Source organism: Rhinolophus sinicus, linkage group LG15, assembly GCF_036562045.2.
Source record: "Rhinolophus sinicus isolate RSC01 linkage group LG15, ASM3656204v1, whole genome shotgun sequence".
NCBI classification, from domain to species: domain Eukaryota; kingdom Metazoa; phylum Chordata; class Mammalia; order Chiroptera; family Rhinolophidae; genus Rhinolophus; species Rhinolophus sinicus.
Genome location: NC_133764.1, coordinates 15,443,555 through 15,466,223, shown reverse-complemented (window position 1 = coordinate 15,466,223; position 22,669 = coordinate 15,443,555). Strand labels below are relative to the sequence as shown.

Here is a 22,669-nt window from a genome sequence, read left to right as displayed (position 1 = left end):
AAACGACACTAAAATAAAAAAGGCTGTCAAGTAAAATCAGACATTATTTAAAAGAGCAGAGATACATATAGGAACATAGGACTATGGGCAAATAATGCAGACCACAAATTTTGTCTATAGTTAATGGCATCAAAGCAACAACTTAAAATGCCCCAAATCAGAAAAAAGAAAAAAACAAAACTAACAAAAAAAGTCCCAAGTTAAATTGTTTATATTGAATTTGATATAAAAAAGAAAGTACACAAATTTGGTGGGAGAAAAATTTCCAAGGTACTAAATTTAAGAGGAATTCACAATATAATCTTTATTTAAAAAGGAATAGTCAAAATTACACAAGAGAAGCAGGAGAAGAAGAGAATTACACAAGATACGTCTGATCTCATGAAATCAGTAAGGGCCTTTCTGTAGAAAGTTACCTATATCAATGTCCAAGTGTTACGTTGCTCTCAAATGATCTGAGGACTTGAGACAACTTCCAAGGAGTAAGTGAAATTATCAGCTAAGCAAAATTTGGACAATCACCAAACATAGTCAATTCATAGATAATTCACTGACATCTTTCTGTTTTACAGAGTTCTAAAATATCTAAATATCTTGGTAGCAAAGAACGACTGCTGTTAACATTTAGGGATATATAGATAGGGACTAAAATTTTCCTAAATGAAATACCATGCATTTTCTCTATCATACTGACTAATATTCTCCTAATGGAGACATCAGTTTTGTACCATAAAGCATGGAGAAGAAATTTGACTTGTCAGAGCTACACTCTAATAAACCTATCAGATTAAGCTGGTTACGAAATATTCTCGGATAGCTAAACTGACTTACATTGGTTGCTAAATATTAAATCCCTGCCAAATTTGACAGTTTTTAGTTTCATCATAAATAATTCAGCAGCTTAAGTGTGCTCAAAGTTTGTGATGCCATCACTTAGAAAGGCTATTTGCACTTTTGTGAGTGTATTTCCAAATCATTTACAAGATCTGTGGGATGCTAAAACACAACTTAAGATTTTTACATTACTCAAAATTGTAATTCAATCTACAAAAAAATCATTTACTTAATTCCAATAGCAAATAATGTGGAAAGGATCTAAGGATGCAATAAAAACCTAAGATTTGTAGCTTTAAGAGAAATGTGTTTTCCTAGGGACATAAAATGCTATAGTAGTAATCACTAGCTATCTATCATTAGTTAAAACCAGCGAAATGTTATGACAGTATCTTAAAGAGTGTGTTAAAAAGAGTTACAAGGAAGGAACAATTTGAAGTAAACAATTTGGCAAGATCTGGGATTTTTCTTTAAGCAAAGGTTTAAATGGCTTAAAGTGGACAAGATTAATAATCTGACACCTAAGTTCATTTAGTGTTGAGTACTAAGAAACAAACAGGATGCTAAAACAGAAAACAGGAGGTCTGGGAAGCCTCAGAGGTTCCATTCTATTTTAGTAACACTTGCACTGTTCTTGTCATATCTACCTAACACTTGCACTCTTATTAGGTGGAATACAAGGTGGACCAAAAGACACACACACTTTGGGAAACAGCATAGTAGGAAAACACCATCTTTATAGCCAGAAAGATCCAGATTGGATTTTCATTCTGGCTTGGTGTTTAATTAAGTGCTATTTGACCTACGTCACTTAAACTCTTTGAGCTGGTTTCCTCATCTACAACGTGGGAGATACCTCCTACTAGGTTATACAAGTTCAAATGAGATTGCATAGAAAACTCTCTGGCACATAACAGGAAGTCAACAATACGTTAAAATTCTTTTCTTTTCTTGGCTTGCCTGTCTTCCAAAATTACACACACACACAGAAATCCAAAAGGACATAAGCACTTAGAGAAGTGTTAACAATGTGCTTGCGACAGTAATGAGCTGAATAAAGAACACAGAACTTAGAATCTGAAACTAATAAAGCCTTTTGTATAATCGGGCTCCATTTTTTTCTTTGAAGCCCAGATAAAGGCCCATTCTTAGGCCTCATATGCTTCATCCCACAGCTGTATTTTTGATGATATACCTGAAAAAACCTCCTTCTCCCACCATCCAAAATCTTCTCCACCCCAATAAATATCCCATCTATCACTCAAGTTATCCCTGACAACTACTGCCCGTAATGCCTTTGGTACCTCTTCTCTAAAATTCCTGCATCACAGAAGTTGGCAATAACCATTCACGTTTTCAGCCACAGTTCTCCCTAAACTAGACTACAAAGTCCTCTATATTAGGTATTATAATTATTTTATCATTCACAAGGGGAAACTCATTCCCCAACACACGCTAAATAAGTTAACTATTGATTAAAAAGTCCAAGAAAGGATTTACAGGAAAAATCCTTAGGGATACTTCTGAAGGGGGAGAGGGGAATTCCTAATCGTATCAACTAACCAAAATAGAATATAAAAATAGAGACAGATACAGGGAGAACTGATAGAAATAAACAAGCTATAATCAACAAAAGAAATACTAAGAAGTCCACAGGTATGTAGTGCAACTCTAAACTAAGATAGTTATTAATAATGTTTTTTAAAATCAGGTTAAATTTGATTAGCATCTATGAATTTAAACTTATGTTAAATATTTAATCATTTGCACAACAGTAGTAACCCTCTAATACTGCACTAAGGCAAATATATCCACATAACCATTAGCCATTGTTTGACAAAAACTAGAAAAAAAAGCTGTGCAGTATTGCCATAAAGATTCAAATATTCTCAAACTCAGGATCCCTGGAAATTAACTGCTGAAAAAAGCTGAGATGAGCTCTAGACAGGAGCTTTACAAGGTCAGCTAGTCAAACCCAGCTGTATACCCAGAGATACGCATTAGAGTACACAGACCAAATGCCCAAACTTTTATTTTTATTGAAATACAGCTAACATACAATTAGTATACTAGTTTCAGGTGTACATCACAGTTATTCAATAGTACCCACCTAGCTCTATATGGTTATTACCACGCTATCACAATATTATTGATCTCTTCCCCTTTTTAATTTTCAATTAGAGTTGACATTCAACATTATTTTATATTAGTTTCAAGTGTATAGGACAGTGGTTAGACATTTATGTAATTTAGGAAGTGATCCCTCTAACTAGTGCCATCTGGCACTATACCTAGTTTTTACCATGTTACTGATTCCCTAAACTTTACATCCCCGTGACTATTTTGTAACTACCAATTTGTATTTAATCCCTTCACCTTTTTCACCCTGCCCCCAACCCCATTCCCATCTATCACCCTGATAGATCTAATAACTGGCACCACACAGTTATTACATTATTATTGACTATATTCCTTATTCTATACCCTACATACCCGTGACTACTGTGTAACAACCAATTTGTACTTCTTAATCCCTTCCCCTTTTCACCCATCCCTAACCCCCTCCCATCTTAAATAAGTCCCTCTAAGATTCCTTGTAATACTGGTTTGGTGATAATGAACTCCTTTAGCTTTTTCTGGTCGGGAAGCTCTTTATCTGTCCTTCAATTCTAAATGATAGCTTTGCTGAGTAGAGCACTCTTGGTTACAGGTCCTTACTTTTCATCACTTTGAATATTTCCTGCCAATCCCTTCCCACCTTCTAAGTTTCTGTTGAGAAATCAGCTGACAATCTTAGGGGGGCTCCCTTGTAGGCAACTAACTGCTTTTCTCTTGCTGCTTTTAAGATTCTGTCTTTAACCTTTGGCATTTTAATTAGGATGTGTCTTGGTGTTGGCCTGTTTGGGATTCTCTGCACTTCCTGGGCTTGTATATCTATTTCTTTCACCAGGTTAGGGAAGTTTTCTGTCATTATTTCTTCAAATAGGTTTTCAATTCCTTGCTCTCTTTCTTCTCCTTCTAGTACCCCTATAATGCAAATGTTGGTATGCTTGATGTCCCTGAGGCCCCTTTTGGATTTTTTCTTGTTGCTGTTCTGGTTGGGTGTTTTCTGCTACCTTATTTTCTACATTGCTGATTCAAACCTCGGCTTCATCTAATCTGTTGATTCCCTATACTATACTCTTCGTTTCCACTATTGTATCCTTTATTTCTTACTGGTTCTTTATGTTTACTGTCTCCATTTTTATGTTTCCTATCTCTTTGTTAAAGATCTCCCTGAGATCCGTGAGCATCCCTATAGCCAGTGTTTGGAATTCTGCATTGGATAGATTGCTTGTCTCCACTTTGCTAAGTTGTTTTTCTAGAGCTTTGTTCTGTTCTTTTATTTGGGACATGTTTCTTTGTCTCCCCATTTTGGCGGCCTCCCTGTTTGTTCCTATGTATTAGGTAGAGCTGTATGTCTCCTGGGCTTAGTAGAGTGGCCTTACGTAGTAGGTATGCTGTGTAGTAGTGGCAGTCTTTCTGGTCACCTGAGCCACACATTCCAAGTGTGTCCCTTGTGTGGGTTGTGTGTGCACTCCTGTAGTTCAGCCTTGGTTGATAACTGCACATCAATGGGAGGGACTGACCCTTGGGCTCACTGGTTGTGATGACTGGCCATGACTACAGTGGAGGAATTATAGTACAGGGGATGACCTTACAGAGCAGATCTGCCTCAACACGACTCTGATGCCTGCCCAATCCATCCCTTGGGTGGTCATACTTTGAAATGACCAGGTGATGCTCCATCTCGTTTTAAAACTAGCCATGGGGGGGGGGGGTGCCGCCAGCCCAGGACCATCTTGGAGGGGGGGATCCACTATAGGTCAAGTTCAGCCACAGCCCATAGCCCACCTGAGCATGACCCACAAAGAAATCCACAGATGACTGCCACCCGTGCTGTGCTTGGATGCACCTTGAGAGGCCAAGCCGAGAACCACTGGCTGCTGCTAGTGCTGAGCTTAGGGCTGCTCAGCAAGAGGTACAGGATATGCTCAAGCCAGATGCTGCTTGTCTGGGTTCTGAGAACCTTTGAGGCCCTAGGAAAGTCTGCAGCTTGAGCTAAGCCAGGTGATTTGTACCAAAAAGCCACTGCAAGTGGCTTGGGTGTGCCTGAAGGGTAAGCAGGGCTGGGTCTCCAATGACCGGGGCCTGGAGAACAAACAGACTCAGATATGGCAGCCACCTGGGTCTGCACACCAGGAAGGGGGAGGGCTCAACAAAGAAATAATTGCCTCCGCCAGCTCCTCCATCCAGGAGAAAGCACCTCCCTAGCCCCCGTACCAAGCCACACAACTCAGTTCCCACCGTATGTCCCTGCCGCCTTTCCAGCTGTTGCCCAGCGCTGGAGTTCAGAGCAAGTGATTCCGTTGGTGGGTAAGTCTCTGTGTGGTTCCTTTAAGAGGATGGCCTGGGAGTGCAGTCGCCCTCCATCTCACTCCGTCTCACTCAGTCACAATCTCCGGTGGTTTCCACAGCCAGAAATTATGGGGACTTCTCTCCACGGCACTGGAACCCTGGGCTGTAGTGGGGCTGGGAGCTCTCGCTCCTGGGGGGGGGGGGGGACCTCCACAGCTGAATATCCCTCTTAATCTTTAATGGTCACACATGGGTGTGGGACCAGCCCGGCCCGCATCTTGGCCCCTCCCATCAGTCCTGAGGTGGCTTCTTTTGACATCTTTAGCTGTAGAGCTTCGGTTCGGCAAGATTTCAGGCAATTCTCAATGATGGTTTTGTAGTTTAGTTCTAATTTTGATGTGGTCACGAGAGAAGGTAAGCACAGCGTTTACCTCCTGTGGCCATCTTGGCATCTCTACTATTTACTTTTAAAACTCTCCTTTTTGGATCAAAAAGTGAAACAGCAGGGCCGGCCCGGTGGCTCAGGCAGTTGGAGCTCCGTGCTAACTCCGAAGGCTGACGCCGGTTCAATTCCCACATGGGCCAGTGGGCTCTCAACCACAAGGTTGCCAGTTCAATCCCTCAAGTCCCGCAAGGGATGGTGGGCAGCGCCCCCTGCAACTAAGATTGAACATGGCACCTTGAGCTGGGCTGCCGCTGAGCCCCGGATGGCTCAGTTGGTTGGAGCGCGGGCTCTCAACCACAAGGTTGCCGGTTCGACTCCAGCAAGGGATGGTGGTCTGCGTCCCCTGCAACTAGAAAACAGCAACTGGACCTAGAGCTGAACGGCACCCTCCACAACTAAGATTGAAAGGACAACAACTTGACTTGGAGAAAAAAGTCGTGGAAGTACATACTGTTCCCCAATAAAGTCCTGTTCCCCCTCCCTTCCCCCCTCAAAAAAAAGACACTTAAAAAAAAAGTGGGGGAGTGGGTGGTGGGGGGTGGGAGATGAGGGTAAGGGGGATCAAATATATGGTGATGGAAGGAGAACTGACTCTGGGTGATGAACACACAATGGGACTTATAGATGATGTAATACAGAATTGTACACCTGAAATCTATGTAATTTTACTAACAATTGTCACCCCAATAAATTTAATTAAAAAAATAAATTAAAAAAAAAAAAAGTGAAACAGCAAATGTAAGCTCTGATTCCCCAACTCAGATCTCCCCAGCCTCATCCCTGCTATCAGCCATGCCAGAGTAGACAGCTCTGTGGGGCTTGGGGTGCCTTCAGGATGGCAGTATCTGAATGCCACAGGCATGTGCATCTTTTTTGTCTCAAATGCCCAAACTTTTAATAGGCACTCTCAATGATTCTGAATTCAGTCAGGCATTTGAGAAATGATCTATTCCAATGGTTCTGAACCCTGGCTGCACACTAAAATCCGTCGGAACAGTTTTGTTTTTTAAAGGTAGAGACTGGCCCAGATGAACAAACCATACATTTTTTAAGTTTTCATGTTCATCTGGCTAAAACGGTCCAATTTTGTTTTTAAAAGCTTTTTTATATTCACAATGTTTTGTTGAGGGTAAAAAGCATGTTGCTGAATAACGTATGTTATTTCTATAGAACAATACAGTATACATCATCTATATTAGGAAACGTTTTTTCACATTAACATCTCCAAAATCACGATTTTTCTTAGTGGTGTGTCATGGTAAAATCGGCAGTATTTCCTTTATTAATGATGCAATCTTATATCAACAGCATATTGGAGTCAATAAAAAGGTGTTTTTGTGTTTATAAATGCACTGGCACTTGAGCACAGAGGAAGTTCTTAAAGTATATTCAAACCATTAATAGTTATTTCTGGAAGGGCAGAGTAGATGTCAGTATTTACTCGGTATGCCTGTAGCTGTTTGACTTTTTTTACTTTTAATTTTTGCTTTTATAATTTAAAAAAATTAAGACAAAGGTGGGGGAAAATGTACTTCACGCTTTAACATTTAAAGTATTGAAATAAATGAGTTTTTGTAGCACGAAAAAGTATGCACTACGCATTCATAAGTGGTGGTACTACAAACAGAAAAATCCTTGCAGAGAACGGAAGCACTCAAGCCAAAGCTTCAGGTTCACTTACTTTGACCAGAAAACTCCACTTCTCAGAATCTTTCCTAAGCAACCCAAATTACAGAAAATTGTATTTGGGATATGAGTATTTCACTGCAGTGTTACTAGCAATGTACTAGCCAAAAACATACTAGTTTGTTGCTGAATGTTATGTAGCCAATAAAAATATTTACAACAGCTCATAAGAAAAAGGTCCATGATACGAACTTAAGCAAAAGCAGATATAAAGATGTATACAACACACAATGAAATATAACACACAAGGAAACAGAAACAACAAAACACTTCTTCACAGAAAATACCAGGTACTACAAGTTTTCTTCCCACCTCTGATTTTTAAAATGTTCCATGAATATGTAAATATGTCTATATTGAAAAAAAAAATGCAGAAAATATATAGCATTGAATACTTTAGCTGGAAAATATCCAAGTTGCCCAAATCACTTTTAATGCAATTTAACCAGCTACTATTTTTAATGACCATCATCCTAAATTCCTCTGCTTCAGAAGTATAAGTAAATTTTAAAAAATCACTTTCAGATTTAAGCTTAAAACCTGAACATCATATAAAAATAAGAGAAAAAAAGTATACTTTAAATCACATCTTAGTGAAATAAGTCTACTTGATAATCTTCACCTGAAGGCTTCTAAAATAAGAGCAAACCAAACATCCTCCTAACCTAATTGTCTTCAAAATCATGCAGAACTAAAATAGACTGCTAAATGGAATAATACTAATGTTCTAAAATTCTTTTAGTTTTTAGAAGTGGAGAAAAGAAAATTAGAACATTAATGCAGTGTGATAAACAGGATAAAAGGAAAAGACAAAAATGACTCCCAAAGAAATGCTGGCGAGAGCATTCTGAAACGAGGAAAGGTAAGGGGTCAAGAAGGCGTAAGAAAGCTTCAGTGGTAAAAAATGAATACAGATAAAGGATCAGGTTAATGCTATATATTTATTAACTGTTCGGAAGCAGGAAAAACACGGATTTAACTGCAACTTATCAAGGGGAAAAAGCCAAAGTTCCCTGTAGTCATTCCTCAATGTCCCCAAAATACTGCCTGAAAAGTCACCTACTGAAAAAGTACATGAAGAAGTAGTGGAGTGCCATGTTGCTGTATTTAACAATAAGGTCCCAGAGCTTCTTTCATATTCAGCCCTTTTTAATAAAGCTAAAGCTTTAGTCTCATATATCAAGGAGTCACAAGCAGTGGTATTTTTTCTAATGCTCAACGTTGTTTAATTTCTCTATTCTTGATTAAACAGTAACACTTCAACATATCCACTGGCCATGTGTAAAAGCGAGGATGCTGAGGAGTAAGGGCTAGTTAGCTTTCAAAGCCAGAAAGACACACTCTCACACTGAGGGAGGGTAAAGGAGGATAGCAGTTCTTTAAAATAAGTAACAGTAAGAAAAATTCCACATTAATAAATGGGATTCTACTGGCTACAGCTAAGGAAGCTTATTACTACTGCATAATCTAATAAATCCAAACATTTTGTCACAACTGCATTCTATCAACCGTGAAGTATACCACTGAGATAATTCTCTCCTGGAAAGAAAACGGGCCTTTTTTTCCATCCTCTTTATTCTGAAAACAAGCAAAAAAAAAAAAAAAAAAAGTAAATTCTATTACTTTTGTTTGGGGGAAAAAGTATTTTATGTACCACCTTTTCTCCAAAATGATCAAAATATCTGGGTCCCTATGTTGCACAGTTCCAGAAGTTGTACTACACAGTAACCCGGAAAGCACTGCATTAAAATAATTGCAAACAGCATAAATCTGAATCCACTATTCTGAGACAAAGAGAAAAAAAGCAGCAGCAGACCTAGAAAGGAAACGTAGATAAAATCAATTTAGTAAGTACAAAAAGCAAAACTAACCTCCGGAAGAAAGTACTCATGTACCGTCCCTCAATAATCCTGCTGCTTCCTGAAACGCTTGAGACCTTGCACCCACCACTTCACACTAGGCTGAACCATACATGACTGAAACGGTCGATTTCATCTAGTTCAACCTTATAATTCACTCAACACAACAATATAAATGCAAATTTAGAGAATGGGAGTCTCTCTATTAAATGAACCAGTAGCTAAATTGGCTGGAATAGAACCCCGTTATAGATTGCACTTAATTTAGATTTGTTTCATAGCCCTTAACTGCTGGTCACAGAAGTTTCAGCCTGCAAATTCAGTGTATAAAGTAGCTTTCAGAAAAGAAATCTCATTATACAGATAAGAAAGGCCCAGAGACTAAATGACATGTCTAAAGGGACAATAGTCAAATAAAACATGGACATCACAGACCTCCCCTAAATTTAATGACTTCTGGTCCAGTGCTAGTTTTACTATCTCTTGTTACATCTCCACTGGAAAATATATTCAACCTACATACCCCTCTGTCATCTTCATATATGGAAGAAAACACTAAATAGAAAAATTAAGGCAAAAGACTGTTCATAGCAACTTGTAAGTTATAAAATTAAAATCTAAAGAACAGAAAGTTTCAAACAGTTTGGATTAATGTTTGCTTACAAGTATGGAAATGAATGGAATATCAGCTTGGAAGCGAAAAAGACTTGGCTAAATCCCAGTGATGTTACTATTTGTTGTCAGCTTTCCTAGGTTCTGAATCTTTATCCATAAATGGGTGGTACCTACTTTGCAGGGTTGTTTTTGAGGATTGAGAGAATAGCAAGCACGCGACATAGGAGATGGTATTTTTATTAGATTTTATTATCACAATGAAAATAAACTTTTAAAGAACCTTTTCAATTTGTTAGGGCCACTTGACACTAGTAGTCAATGAAAAAAGACATGTAGCTTTCTACAGTCTTTTGGATATGGCACGGGTACCAGCACCAGGTATAGCACCCTACATTATAGCAAACTCCATGGTTACTGACTAATTCAAATTAACTCTTAATTACACCTAGTAACAAAAGTATAATTTTTAAAAAGCATTTATACATTCACTACAACATAAGCTCTTGAAAAGATCTTTTGTCTTATTGTATTTACTGATGAATACCAAGTTTCTAGAACGGTGCCTGGTACATAGTTAGCACTCAAGATGTATTTGTCAAAGGGCTTTGGAATTTCTTTTTAATAGTCTGAAAACTAAGGCTTTCCAATACACAATCTTTTTTTTTTTTAGTTTATTGGGGTGACAATTGTTAGTAAAATTACATAGATTTCAGGTGTACAATTCTGTATTACATCATCTATAAATCCCATTGTGTGTTCACCACCCAGTCAGTTCTCCTTCCATCACCATATATTTGATCCCCCTTACCCTCATCTCCCACCCCCCCAAAACACAATCTTGACACTCGACTATATATATAGTTTTTCCTCTTCACGTACCAAGCTAAACAGAGACTCTCTAAAATCAACTCCTACTTTCTCTAGACCGAGGAAAAAAATTAGCCTTCTAAAGAACTTAAAAACTTTCCCAATTAGCTTCCGCTAGATTAAAAAAAAAAAAGAACAAGACAACCTTTTATCCAGATTCTACAATTTTGAGTGCAGAAAGGTATCACTCCCATCAGTCTGAAAACTGAGGTGGGGAGGGCGGGGATGGTTCTAACTACATCAAAATTAAGAGATCTCTCCTCTTAGAATTTAAGAAGCTACTATGAGGTGCAGAGGAGGTAGAGGTATAAAGTAAGAGTTTCAGGAGGTAAACGACCTAAGACACTGACATATAGGGGGAAAAGAGAGCTCCAAGTCTAAATCTCTTTTCATAATTTTTGTAGAATTAAGGAAAAAAACAAAACAAAATTTTGTTTGGAGGTAGATGAGGGTATAGGGAATCAAATATATGGTGATGGAAAGAGAACGGACTCTGGGTGGTGAACACACAATATGATATGTAGATAATGTATTACAGAATTTTACACCTGAAATCTATATAACTTTAGTAACAATTGTCACCCCAATAAACTTTAATAATTAAAAAAGTTGTCTGGAATACATCAGGAAAAAAGTGACAGAAATAACCCTTGCACTGATACAGTTTAAAAGAAGGGTTATGCTATTTATTCAGATTTATTATTAACTTGATTTCTTTTCCTAAGTCTTTGAACAGCCAAGAAACCCTCATCAAAATTTCAGCACTTTCAGAGTAATACATTTTTAAATTGTACGAAAGTCTATTCCGCACAGAAAAAATATTTCATTAATGAATACCTTTTTAAAATCTATTAGAAGCAAAATCAACTGTCACTGATATTTTCCTAGTCAGACAGCACACAATGTTTTGAAATTTTCATAACAATCCTAAGTTTTTACTAATTTATAGTTTAACTTATTTTGCATTAATAAAATCACACAAATTCTTATGTAAAATAAACAACATTTCTACAACACAAAGGTATTCATAACAACCATTCCAAGGTCCCACAAAATCCTTAAATGACTAAACCACCAAGGACTAAGTAGTTTTAATTGGTAGCTTTCTATTAATCAGAACCCATTCACTGTGCAAGACTTACAATAAGCCTTTAGAATCACATTTCACAAAATTGGTTGTGTGCTGGTAGCCCTGCTTTCCAAAGTTCCAGTGATGCCACTTCACTTTTAAGAAAGACCTACATTAGTAGTACCTGTTTTCACTAAATGAAAGCAATCCGAAGAGGATTTTTGCTTTTACCAAAAAGGCGAAAAGCAAAAATACCATTTAGCTTTTGCCATTAGAGGCAGCGCGCACCCAAAGCAGGGAATGTAGCAGACAACTTCCTTCTAGGAACTACACTCAGCATCAAACCACCATAGCTTTGAATGAACCTTGTCTGTGAGCATGTGTTTATCTAGATTTATGTTGTGCCCTTAGCAAAATGTATCCTAAAGTAATCGTTGCTTTGCTTTACACCGTTTTGGCTTAAGGGTTTCATACAACACTCTTATTTTCATATAGCAGGGGATACCTGTAGTATTATTTTCCTAGTCAGAAATCTGACACGGCTGTCATGCAAATATTTTAACACTGATTAACTTTTATATTTTCATACCACGGAAACTTTCACCCCAAATCCACAAACAAGTAATATTTGCTAGGAAGATAGGTTTTTCTCCTGAATATTAACCTAAAATTAGTATCAAAAGAACCACATACCATCTGAACATGGCCAAAGTATAGATTATACTGCTTGGGAATAAAGCTGAACCTTCATTTTCTATATTGGGTAATAGGACTTTCTCACAATACTACCAGCTGACAAAAATAATGCTTTGCAGTTCACAAAACCCCACAATTTCATGACAACCCTGTAAATTAGCAGGCAAGGCAGACATCATTAATTCCCATTCTGTAGACAAGGAATCCAGATAATTCCAAGGCCTTTGTACTACACGGCATCTTACAAAATATGAAAGTCATAACTTTTACTCATAGTGTAATGTGTCTCCTTTGAATGTTATATATAAAGAGTTAAACACATTTCATATTGCTTTAGCTAGATAAAATCCTGACCTCATCACAAATCAAGACTACCAATAACAGATCTGCCCAGCTATAGTGATGGATCATTGGAAGAAGGGCAATAATCAAGTCAAGATTAAATTTCAAAAGATAAACCAGGATCATGGTCATTTGTTTTCTAAACTACACAGGATTCAGTGTTGTTCTAAAATGAATGGTTATAACAAGGTATGGGTGAGACTAGAAATTTATTTGGGGAAAAAGTTCTTAGTTTAGGACAGACACTTGCTAACACCTAAGTCAAGTATTTTAAACTTTCTGCATATGCTCTAGGCAGACACACATAAAACCAACATACTTGGCTTTGACCCTCAGTCAGAATGACTAGTTCATATGCCAGCAAGCTCTATTTTCAGCAGCTACCATATCCTTGGCTTTTCCAGTTCCCGTTTTGAGGACTGGGAGGAGAAAATCTTTCATTTTGTCTTTGATTTGTCTTGTTCTGCCAAATGTTGACTTCATTTAAGAAAGAGGAAAACCAATCTGAGGACTTAGATCTAAGATTATCTCCACTCTAGCAGGATGGACAAAGCTTAGAAAACTTTTGTATGACTCTAAATGAAACAATGAATAGTAATAAAATGGTCTTAAGTTGGATGACCATCAGGGCAAGTTTGCAGCTCAGGACAATCTCAGTTAAGCATACAACTTGATTATGAATTGGTACCCCTTCGTTTTAAGGTATCCTGATTTAGATGATAAATTATGATGACCCTCTTATTATGGCAGTTGTTACAACTTAGTAAATTAAAATGAACTGAAATTGTTCTAGGAGTGACCAGAATGAATATTTAATGAGCTCAAAGCATAAAATTATGTTGGCAAATCAATCTGTCAACTCAGATACGTCAGTATTTAACTGTATCAAACTGTTACCTGACCATTTGGAACACAATAAATGTTAACTACTTTCTGTTGCTATTCCTCACTATCCCTTGATGGATTGTTTGACAGCTATCTAGGCTTCTACTTAGAATACTTGTGAATTATTTGCCAATCTTTCCTTCTACAAATTTTACAATTACATCATTAACTTAAGGGCTGTATCCATTAAAGCAGAAGTGAAGGGAAAATGTTTTAAAAGTACTTGACAGAAATGCATGGCACTAGCCACACCTCCATAGAGACACTGTGATAAACCAAGAAACCTATATGCAAACACACATTCTGAAATTACCTAAAATCCCTCTCACTTCATTCACTGAGTCTTGAGATGGGCTTTTGAAAGAAAACACAAGGTTTCTTTAGAAAATTACGAAGACATTTGATCTATTTCAATAAATACTAGTCAAGTCATAAACACACACATCACCTTAGTCACACATGCGTCTTTTGTGAGTGGCTCAGGAGAAACTGGTCTAAAGGTCAGACCATTTCTGGCTTTGCCATTTACTAGACAACTAGTCATGCGATACAGAAAAGAAAAAAAATCATTAAATATGCTCAAATCACTTTCCTGAACCATAAAAATGGAAGTAACACTATTTCAATGTCACATGAAATAAGTAAAAATTTTTGTTAAGTGGTCTGTGAGAAGTTCTATATAAACATGGCATTACATAAAGTTTGAAATTTTAATTTTTATCCTATTCCTTGTCATTACTGTTTAAGTACACTTTTCTTAAATATAAGGTAAAATTCTGGTAAAATCAGCCTTACAGCCCTTTTTTAAAAAATCATGCTTTCAGATCAGCTGCTTACAAATTTGAAACTCATTTGTAAAATACATACATTTACTGGGCTGAAATTTCACTTGCTATATCAAGTTAAAATCAAGAAATCTTTAAAACATTTCGTATTCCCTTGACCAAGCTACGTATCAAACAATTATGGAAAGCCTGTTTATATGGGCTTTCAATGTGTTTGCTTGTACTTACTGAATCCAAACTTTGCTCAGTTTAATACTTGCCATAGTGTTTTCTGCCATACTAGAATTCAAATTGAGATTTTTCATATAACAGTGAAAAGGGGACCTAGGAATGTCCACAGTAAGAATTTACCCCATCACCTCAAATTGCAATGATTCATGATTTCATTATATACTATATATAGTTTGTATGCCCAAGTGCACAATACTGTACAAAAGTCTAAAGCATACACAAGAGCATCTCCTTTAAATACAAAGACTAAATTAAAAGCTACCAGTAGGAGGGATTTTAAAAATCGCATTACCCAATTCCACTTATGTTTAGGCAGGACTGAAAAATGCATTTGGTAAACTCCATTAACTGAAATAACCATTTTAGTATTAACAAAAATAGCAATAAAAATTATTACTGTCCTACAGTCAAGAACGGATAATTAACCTGTGTTTTTAAACTCATTAATAAAGTTCATTTACTATTACCCATTTTTTCCTAACAAGACATATTAAAAAGTTAATTCAAAACACGCCCCCACCCTTCACTGATTACCAGAACAGGAGATGAGGCTCTAGGGTTTTAAAAGGACAGCTATGTAGTGACTCAGAACAGATGCCTTCCTGGGGTTAATGCATTCAGAGTGACTCAAGTGAACACCAAAACTTTACCCCTACTTCACATGGAGCCAATCATCACAAGAAAGATGAAAAGACAAAACCAGCTACTACCCCACAAACCCAAACGTAGTTCATGCTGACCTCTCTACTTTCAAAAATGTGAAAAGTACTCCTTTTTCCCCCTGCCATATTCCCCACTTTTCTGTACTAAAGTGGTTCATATAAATCAGTAAGACTTAGTTCGGGAATGCTAAGACTGACATTAAGTGATGGGATGCTAGATTAACCTTCAAGGTGAACAATCCTAGCCCCAAACTTCAGGTATTTCCTACCTGCAACCCAAAATTGTCCTTTTTCTGAACACAGCTTAGCTTTTCCTCCAGTACCATTAAATAAACCATATAAATTGATTCCAAGTTTCCAGGATAGAGTTAAATGATGCTACAAAAAAGTGTAAGTATTGGTTCAACACAGCATGCAAAATTAAAGATAAAGGTACCGCAGGAACAATATCCAGTATTTATATCCATGTACCCAAAATCAGATCATTCAAATGCATTCTCGCCTCCTCCACTCCCCACACTTGAAAAGTTTTCAAAACTATGGGATCATTTTTTTGTCACCACAGACAACAATGAATTATTGCACCCAATAAAGGAGTGGACACAGGTAAAAATCTGATTCCTGATGACTGTCTTCCTCTTCTTCCTTTCCAATGAATCCCTCCCTATCTTGTGCCCAACAGTCATAGGAGTTCCTCCCCATCTGGTAAACCCTATCTCTTCCTCCCTTTAGATCCTGGAGATACAAAAAGTGTACAATGCAACGATGAGGCTATCTATAGAGTCCTATATTGAACATCCAGTAAGAGATTTGGTCAAAAATCCTCAGTACTCAACTCCAAAATATTACATGATCATCAAACAGTCATTTATTAGCAAACTACTATCATGAGCTTCCAAATCAGTTTTTAGAACCTTCCTCCATGTCCTCTTTTTGGTTATCACAGCAAGTTTACTCAGAGCCTAAATCCCTACAGAGCAGAAAGCATTCAAATATAAAGTTTTTTGCCAAAGGCAGTGGTAGATTGAGAGGGGAACCTATCTGGAGCAATGGGCGGGGAGAGGAGAGTTCCATTACAAGCACACCTACATTTGACTTTTTTTACACACTGAAATAAAGACAAATCTGACCTTGAGCTGTACTTCCCCATCTTATTCCCTTCCCCCTCCCAACAAGAATCTTGTTCAATACCAATAGCAATTTTAGGATTTACAGAAGGAAATTTAGTGTAGTATCTTTCCTAGATTTCAGTTCCAGGCCTTTTTTCCTAATTTCAAATTCGTGAATCCTAACCCTACCCTAGGATTAGCCCTGAGGGTATGCACATGACAAATAGGCATTCAAGGAAAACAAGGACCCTACATATTTTGAAAAATAAGTGGCTTAATTAAGAAAAATCTAAAGATCAATGGCACTTGATTTCAATGTCTCACCCCACAACTGCATTAGAACCACAGAAATCATATACAACTTTTTGTTTTTATATACATTTTAACGGATGTGGAGATAATTCAAGTACCTAGTTCCAAAATAGGAGGTGGAGGGGACGACTTAAAAACAGCCGCCTGGAATGGACTAAACAGACACAATGGGCATTTTGATATAAAGTTCAGAAAAATGACGAAAGAACCTTTAGGGACGAAGGATCAGTGAACAAAGAAAATCTGTTCAAATCTGTACATAAAACCATTTATTCAAAACGGAAAAAAATATACATAGGATCTGCTGGGACCCTCTATGTTCATAATCCAAAAACCCAAGCCTCAGCTGGGTGCTTGTGATAGGTTAAGATCCCCAATGAGGTAAGAACACGCATTCCAAGCCCCGGCGCTCAACCAAAATGCAGTTACTAAACGTTATTTGAAATAACTTTATTTTTCAACAGGTCTTCTTCCATTTGTCATAATGGTATGTGTCAACAGGAAAGTCATTTTAACAAACTTGGGAGACAGAGACAGACAGGCACTAGAAAGGGACTAAGAGTCATGGTCTCCTTGTTTCCAGTTCAATGTTCTAGACACCACAACCCACAGCTAATAGAGACAAACAAAAAAAAATTACAGGAACTTCGAGGTCTACGGGATAAGTCTGAGGAAAGGGAGGGAGCGTGCGGGAGGTTTTGCTCGATTTCCCCAGAAGAAAGCGAGGCTGAATGTGAAGCCTAAAAAACCCTCACTACAAGGTGTGCTGGCCTACGGGAAAGAAATCTGATCGCAGCATCTCAGCTGGCCTCCGCCCAAGGATGAACTGCAGTGATTCCCACCCTCTCCCCTTCCCCCACTCTCATTCAAGACTGCCTCCGACCACAAGCCCCAAGAAGACCTCCGCTCGTAAGGTTTCTCCTTTGTGAGACTCCACAGCCGCCGCCCCACATTGGGCCTCCGGGGAAAAGCCACCGCCCCCACCCGCCATATTTCCCTGAAAGGCGCCCGCGCTACAGCCCCTGGTCGCCACTGTCCCCCATGTGGCGGGTGTTTCTTGCCCCACCACCCCACACAATTGTTCTCCACATCCCAAGACTGGCCAGAAGCTCCCCTGGGGATTGCTCACCCGGAGACAGCACCCGCCATCTCTTCCCCCTCCCCCGCCCCGGGACTCGCCCTCCCCCTAGCCGCCATTTTACAACCAACTCCTCCACCCTATCGCCTGGGCCTCTAGGCTCGCAAGTGTCTGCGGCGAAGGACGCCGAAGGGGTCAAATTCCTGGGCCTGGGGCCTCCCACCGCTCCGGGAGACCGCAGGCCATTTCCTGCTTCTGGAATCCACGTCCCCGGGCCAGGATCGGCGGCGGTGCCGCCATTTTGTCTCCTGCTCCCGGCCTCTGTGGGCGGCGGCAGAGGGTCCGAGAATTCCAGCCCCCCGTTGCCCCCCCAACTCACCGTCGTATCGCTCAGCCTGCTCGGCCAGCTTCGCCTGGTACACCAGATCCTCCCGATCATCCATAGCGGCAGCGGCTCCGGCAGGGTCTGCGCGACGGATGGAAGCGGATAGCGTCTCCGACTCTCTCAGCCTCTCCCTCCGCGTCCGGCAGCAAAAATGGCGGCGCCTCAATCCGGGACTTCCGCCTGCGCACGCGGACAACTGCTCAGCTCTATGGCAACCGCTCCCTGGCAACTGGCGCGGGGGGCGGGCCCGGGAGCCCAGAGCCGGGCGCCTGAAGGGGCTGGACCCAGCTTAGACGCCCCTCCTCCTTGGGCTCAGCGTGTGCGGGAGCGCTGAGGCGGGAACTGCGATTGAGGGCCGGGAGAGCGGCCCCAAGGCAGCCAGAGATGCTGGAGGCGAGGCAGGACCAGACCGCGCCCAAAGAGAGTGAGCGAGGGAGCCTGGACCCTAACTGAGAACCGACACCTGGATTTGGGGCAGAGAAAACTAGAGTCTGTAATGGTTTGTTTTTTTCATTCTTTTTATTTATTTTTTAATTGAAATTTGTTGCGGTGATAATTGTTAGTAAAGTTGCATAGGTTTCAGGTGTACAATTCTGTAATACATCACCTATATGTCACATTGTGTGTTCACCACACAGAGTCAGTTCTCCTTCCATCACCATATATTTGCTCCCTTTTACCCTCATCTACCACCCCCACTCTTTACCCTTTGGTAACCACTAAACTATTGGCTGTGTCTATGAGTTTTTGTTTCTTCATTTGTTTGTCTTGTTCATTTGCTGTTTTCACTTTTATATATCACATATCAATGGAATATGGTTCTCGACTTTTGCTGTCTGACGTATTTCACTTAGCATAATAATCTCGAGATCCATCCATGTTGTCGCAAATGGCACTATTTCATCTTATGGCAGAATAGTATTCCATTGTGTATATATACCACATCTTCTTTATCCAATCATCTATTGAAAGACACTTTGATTGTTTCCATGTCTTGGCTACCGTACATAAAGCTGCAATGAACACCGTATTGCCGAATGTCCATATATCTTTATGGACAAATGTTTTCAGATTTTTTGGGTAGATACCCAGGAGAGGGATTGCTGGGTCACATGGTAATTCTACCGTGTTTCCCCAAAAATAAGACCTAGCCGGACCATCAGCTCTAAATGCATCTTGGAGCAAAAATTAATATAAGACCCAGTCTTATTTTACTATAAGACTGGGTCTTACATAATATAATATAATGCCAGGTCTTATATTAAGTTTTGCTCCAAAAGATGCATTAGAGCTGATGGTCCAGCTAGGTCTTATTTTCAGGGAAACAGTATTCTTAATTTTTTGAGGATCCTCCACACTGCCTTCCATAGCGGCTGCACCAGTCTGCATTCCCGCCAACAGTGTAGGAGGGTTTCTTTTTCTCCACAGCCTCTCCAACACTTGTTATTATCTGTCTTGTTGATGATAGCCATTCTCACTGGTGTGAGACAATATCTCGTTGTGGTTTTTATTTGCGTTTCTCTGATGATTAGTGATGTTGAGCATTTTTTCATATGTCTATTGGCCATTTGTATGTCCTCTTTGGAAAAATGTTTATTCAGGTTCTCTGCCCATTTTTTAATTAGATTGTTTTTTTGTTGTTGTTGTTGAGTTGTATGAGTTCTTTATATATTTTGGATATTAGCCCCTTATTGGAGACATTGTTTGCAAAAATCTTCTCCCATTCGATTGGTTGCCTCTTTATTTTGTTGGTTTCTTTTGCAGTGCATATACTTTTTAGTTTGATATGGTCCTATTCATTTATTTCAGCTTTTACTTCCCTTGTCTTTGAAGTCAAATTCATGAAATGCTCTTTGTACCCATGTAACAGTTTTTTAATGGCAGACTTTCCTCACTGAAACTAACCTCTCTCCCACCTTGTCCCTGTTTCTCAGACAAGCTCAGTCCTGGACCTTTTCCAGATCCTTTTAACTCTGGGGTAAAGAGTTACAATTGGTAGGGAAAGAAATACTCCAGTTTTCACACCAACTTTACCCTATCACTTAGCAATCTTTTTCTTCTCCTGCCCTTTAGCCTTCTTCCCCTTAGGCCCACCATGGATAGGAATGGGGAGGTTAATAGAGGAACTTAATCTGGAGTGGAAGGTGCAGAAGAGTGGGACCAAGATCAAATTGAGATTGAGGAGGCAGGAATGAGAAAGGACCTGGTCTGTTTTGCTTCCCAATGGATTCCAGCAACTTGTACTCGACACAATAACTGTTGCAAGCTCAGGTAACTAGAACATAAGCTGTGTGATAGGGTCTGCAATAGATGTGGAATTAAAAGTAGGTTGGAGGGCCAGCCCAGTGGCTCAGGCGGTTGGGGCTCCATGCTCCTAACTCCGAAGGCTGCTGGTTCCATTCCCACATGGGCCAGTGGGCTCTCAACCACAAGGTTGTCGGTTCAACTCCTTGAATGCCGCAAGGAATGGTGGGCACCGTCCTCTGCAACTAAGATTGAACACAGCACCTTGAACTGAGCGGCCACTGAGCTCCCGGATGGCTCAGTTGGTTGGAGTACGTCCTCTCAACCACAAGGTTGCCAGTTCGACTCCCGCAAGGGTTGGTGGGCTGTGTCCCCTGCAACTAGCAATGGCTACTGGACGTGGAGCTGAGCTGCGCCCTCCACAACTAAGACTGAAAGGACAACAACTTGAAGCTGAACGGCACCCTCCACAACTAAAATTGAAAGGACAACAACTTGACTGGGAAAAAAATCCTGGAAGTACACACTGTTCCCCAATACAGTCCTGTTCCCCTTCCCCAATAAAATCTTAAAAAAAAAAAAAAAAAGGAAGTTGGAACCAAATTATGATGAGCCTTGAATGGTAAGCTAAAACGTTTGCACTTTATTCAGTGGGCACAAGGAAGCTATTTTTTGATGATTGCATGGAGGATGACACCAACATCGTTTATCTAACGTCATATATATTAGAAAGATTAATAAGTATGGTATAGTAGTGACTAAAGAAGAGGATAGATTATTAGGCTATTACACTAATACAGGCAGAAGGTAATAGACGGTAGCAGAGAAAATGGAAAGGGAAGAACAAATAGGAATAGTACTACAAAGAGAAGCCACAAGAGTTTGTAGCTGATCAGATGTGGAGATCTTGTGAGGGGAAAAATAAATAAAACTGACTTTCCATTCTCCTACCCTGAGTCACTGGAATAATGAGTGGTAGTCCCATTAACAACAACAAAAAAGGAATGCTAGAAAAATTTGCTGATAGAATAAAGAGAAGTCACAGTTCCTTTTAGCATATGTTGGTTCTAAGATTCTCAAAGATCACTTGGTAGAAGTAACCAGCATGGAACTGGAAAAGGGGACTGGCATTCCAAACTGAAGGGAAGCTACCATGGAAGCAGGTAGAGAGTGTACGGAGGTAGAAGAGAACCAACCACAAAACCTTGGAGAATACCTACTTTTAAGAGATACGTGAAGGGCAGCCGGATGGCTCAGTTGGTTAGAGCGCGACCTCTGAACAACAGGGTTGCCAGTTCAATTCCCACATGGGCCAGTGAGCTGTGCCCTCCACAACTAGATTGAAGACAACGAGCTGCCGCTGAGCTTCCGGAGGGGAGGCTGGATGGCTCAGCTGGTTAGAGCGCAAGCTCTCAACAACAAGGTTGCCGGTTCAATTCCCACATGGGATGGTGGGCTGCGCCCCCTGCAACTAAGATTGAAGGACAACGACTTGGAGCTGATGGGCTCTGGAGAAACACAATATTCCCCAATAAAAATTAAAAAAAATAAAAATAAAAGATAAGTGAAAACAGAAGAACCAACAAAGGAGACTGGGTGGCTCCTTATTGCATTCCAAATTAAGCCCCTTCACACTTTAAACAAACATCAAATTTCAATGGTGAAAGACTGAGAATCAGTCTTAATTCTAATTCTATAACTAAATAAGTACCCATTTATTTGCTTGTACCTTCCACAAGTCATTTTACCTCTGAGGTTCATGTTCATCAGTAAAGTTAAGGAACTGGAGACCGTATATATTATGCCATAAAACATCTCAATAAATGTTAAAAGACTGAAGTCATACAAAGTATCTTTTCCTATTGCAATGGAATGAAACTAGAAATGAATAACAGAAGAAATTTCCAGGGACTCTGGAAGTTTAACAAATACAGTCAGCCCTCCATATCCATGGGTTTTGGATGCACGAACTCAACCAACCTCGGCTTGAAAATAAAATAAAAAAATAAAAAATATCCCCTCACAAATTGGTGCAGCCACTATGGAAAACAGTATGGAGGTTCCTCAAAATATTAAGACCAGACCTACCTTATGACCCAGCAATTCCACTTCTGGGTATTTATCTGAAGAAATCCGAAACACAAATTTGAAAAGATATATATGCACC

General features: G+C 39.5%; 1 protein-coding gene across 2 annotated transcripts in view; it reads right to left on the bottom strand.

The window, feature by feature from the left end:
- YWHAE (tyrosine 3-monooxygenase/tryptophan 5-monooxygenase activation protein epsilon) overlaps nt 1–18,429 on the bottom strand; it is a 41,134-nt gene extending 22,705 nt beyond the window's left edge. For both annotated transcript variants that reach the window (XM_019755510.2, XM_019755509.2), the window contains exon 1: nt 18,253–18,429. In XM_019755510.2, the coding sequence (XP_019611069.1) occupies nt 18,253–18,316 (64 nt within the window). In that variant the 5' untranslated portion in view covers nt 18,317–18,429. The remainder of the gene's footprint in view (nt 1–18,252) is intronic.
- Between the last annotated feature and the right edge of the window lie 4,240 nt (nt 18,430–22,669).